At 31.5% G+C, this 2,508-nt stretch overlaps 1 protein-coding gene across 2 annotated transcripts in view; it reads right to left on the bottom strand.

The window, feature by feature from the left end:
• Positions 1-2,508, bottom strand: part of LOC108751124 (atrial natriuretic peptide-converting enzyme) — a 40,247-nt gene that overhangs the window by 826 nt on the left and 36,913 nt on the right. For both annotated transcript variants that reach the window (XM_018491144.1, XM_018491143.1), the window contains exons 9-11: positions 2,303-2,448; positions 1,087-1,258; positions 345-589 (exon numbers count right to left, since the gene is read on the bottom strand). In XM_018491144.1, coding sequence (XP_018346646.1) covers positions 345-589; positions 1,087-1,258; positions 2,303-2,448 — 563 coding nt within the window. The remainder of the gene's footprint in view (positions 1-344; positions 590-1,086; positions 1,259-2,302; positions 2,449-2,508) is intronic.

Below are 2,508 nucleotides of genomic sequence, written 5' to 3'. Positions count from 1 at the left end.
AGAGAAGAGAGAGAGAGAGAGAGAGAGAGAGAGAGAGAGAGAGAGAGAGAGAGAGAGAGAAAATATAAATTATGTTCCTTTATCTAATGTACAGTTTTAATCAAATTGTTAATATACATATATATTGTTAATATAGATATATATTAATATATTTTTTTAATGTAAATATTTTATTAATAGAAAATATATACTTCAAGTACAGTAATGTAATATAAAGTGAACTTTTTTTTAATAATTATTTTTTAATATTAAATAGCGCTTAAAAAATTTATGACAAATATTCCAATTTAAAAAAATAGACTTTCTAATTTTAAAAGGCAATTATGGATCACTTGTGTACATACGATTTCTCGCCCAGCCAAGAGTGTTGCATTGCGATGTGTTACTCGGTGGATCCTCGCTGGAGGGCAGACAAACCGGTCTCACGAAGTCCGAAAAGGTCGTCACCGGTCTATCCAACTTCACCAGAACGGTTGTGCCCTCCACCGGTGATTTAATCATACCGACAATTCTGCGTTCTTGTTCCCAGGGTGATGTGCTTGAAAGTCGTACGACACCGAGTCGGGCCGACCATTCCGCTTTCGGTTGACTATAAAAAGTGGACACCATTGAAATTAAGAACAGAATTTACGTGTAATATAATACATTAAAAATAATAACTACATTTTTTACTTTATAATTTGCAATTATAATATTAATGGAATATAGATTATATATGATCCTATACAGCACATAATTTCTACAAACTTTCGTAGAATGTTTAAAGAATGTACAAATATTCACAACGTTAACGAATCAGAACGTTCATAGAAATTCTATAAATTATGTTTATATATTAGTTCTATAAATTATACAATATATAAGTTATGTGCTTAATCTAGAATGTAAAAGAATTTTTTGAATACGTTATATACACTCGAAAGAGTCCGATTACATTAATTGGAATTCTGGTTAAACATCAAACGATTGAATCAATTATAATTCTAATTGAGACAACCAAAGTTATTCTGATTGATATAATCATGAATCTACTGGTTTGTTTATTCAACCTGAATTTTTTCTCAGTGTACTTTTTATAAAACTTACCCCTGGAAACAGTATGCAGTTGTAAGCAACCAATTATCCGCCACGAGAGTAGCATCGCAAACATGAACTCCCTCCTTGAAAAGTGCAACATGCCAAGGCCAATCGCCAGGTTCTGCCATCTTATTGAGACCATTAGTACCGCCGTTAGTACGTAGAGGTTGTATTCCGCATTCTGATTTTCAAAAATTAAAATCCAAACTTAAATATGAATGAGCAAGATCGAAATATAAACAGAAATATGATAATCAGAATATAAGATGAGCGCATATTAAAAAAATGATAAAAGTAATAATTTTAATTTTAAAAATTATAACAATAAATTAGAAAAAGTTTAGAATAACGTCCCAGTCAGAAGTGATAATGGAATCGACATCGAATCAACGTCGAAAACATCAAATCGATGTCGAATCGATGTCGATTCTATTATCATCTATTATCATTTTTGATTGGGATGCATAATTGTGCCAAAGCGCTCATCAAAAAGTTTGTTGCTTTCCATTTACATAAAAACTCAGATAATTTTTATTTGTGACGTCACATTATAACTTAGTTAAATGCATCTACCTTTTTATTCTGACATGTAAGATTCTCAATTTTTACTTACAATTTACAAAAGCTTTACTTATAATCTGCACAAGCTTGAAACCGTGTGCTTCATTGAATCTTGTTAAAATAATAAATAACTGTAAGATTAAGACTAATGAGAGTCAGCGCGGAAATGGGTGCGTATAAATACGTATTAATTCATATAAAATAATTCATAATAATAAATGATGTATAGCTTAATTCTTAAATGTTTCCAGTCTCTCATCTTCAGCAAAGAATGTTACACATTCAATATTGGTTAAACGATCTGTCCATGATAAATCATGCTCAGGTTCCTAAAACTGTAGCGGATTCTCAAACAGACGTTAATCATGTCATAAAACTTTGGCAAATATAAACTCACTAAATAATAAATTAATCATAGCGAGCACTTAATTAATTTACAACAGACGATTCAGAGTCTCGAATGGTTTTATGAGTCTTGTTAGTTTACATTAAAAGTGAAATTATAAACCTATGTCGTTATGCGATAATTTTGTCTCTAAAGTAAGCAAGTAGTGACGTCATTATCTGAGTATAAAATACTTACATAATTTTAGACTCGGCATCACTTTGTATGAAAATAGAAAGAAACTTATGTAACGAATAAGTAGAGGATTCTACTTCGTACCGAGATCGGAACAGCGGACGTATAGAACTTCTTTGCTTGGGCAAGGAGCCCGGACAAAAGTAATTTCCGGTGCTGAAGGATCTTCCATATATACGTACGGGACATCCTCTTCGTCATCAGTCCTTACTTCAACGGAAGCGACGCCACTATATTGAAGAGTTGTAAAAAACAATTCATAAATTATAAAATTCTTTTTTAATTGTGCA

The sequence above is a fragment of the Trachymyrmex septentrionalis genome, unplaced genomic scaffold, assembly GCF_001594115.1.
Source record: "Trachymyrmex septentrionalis isolate Tsep2-gDNA-1 unplaced genomic scaffold, Tsep1.0 scaffold40, whole genome shotgun sequence".
Taxonomy (NCBI): domain Eukaryota; kingdom Metazoa; phylum Arthropoda; class Insecta; order Hymenoptera; family Formicidae; genus Trachymyrmex; species Trachymyrmex septentrionalis.
Note: the sequence above shows the minus strand (reverse complement) of the source record. Positions and strands in the feature narration are given on the sequence as shown.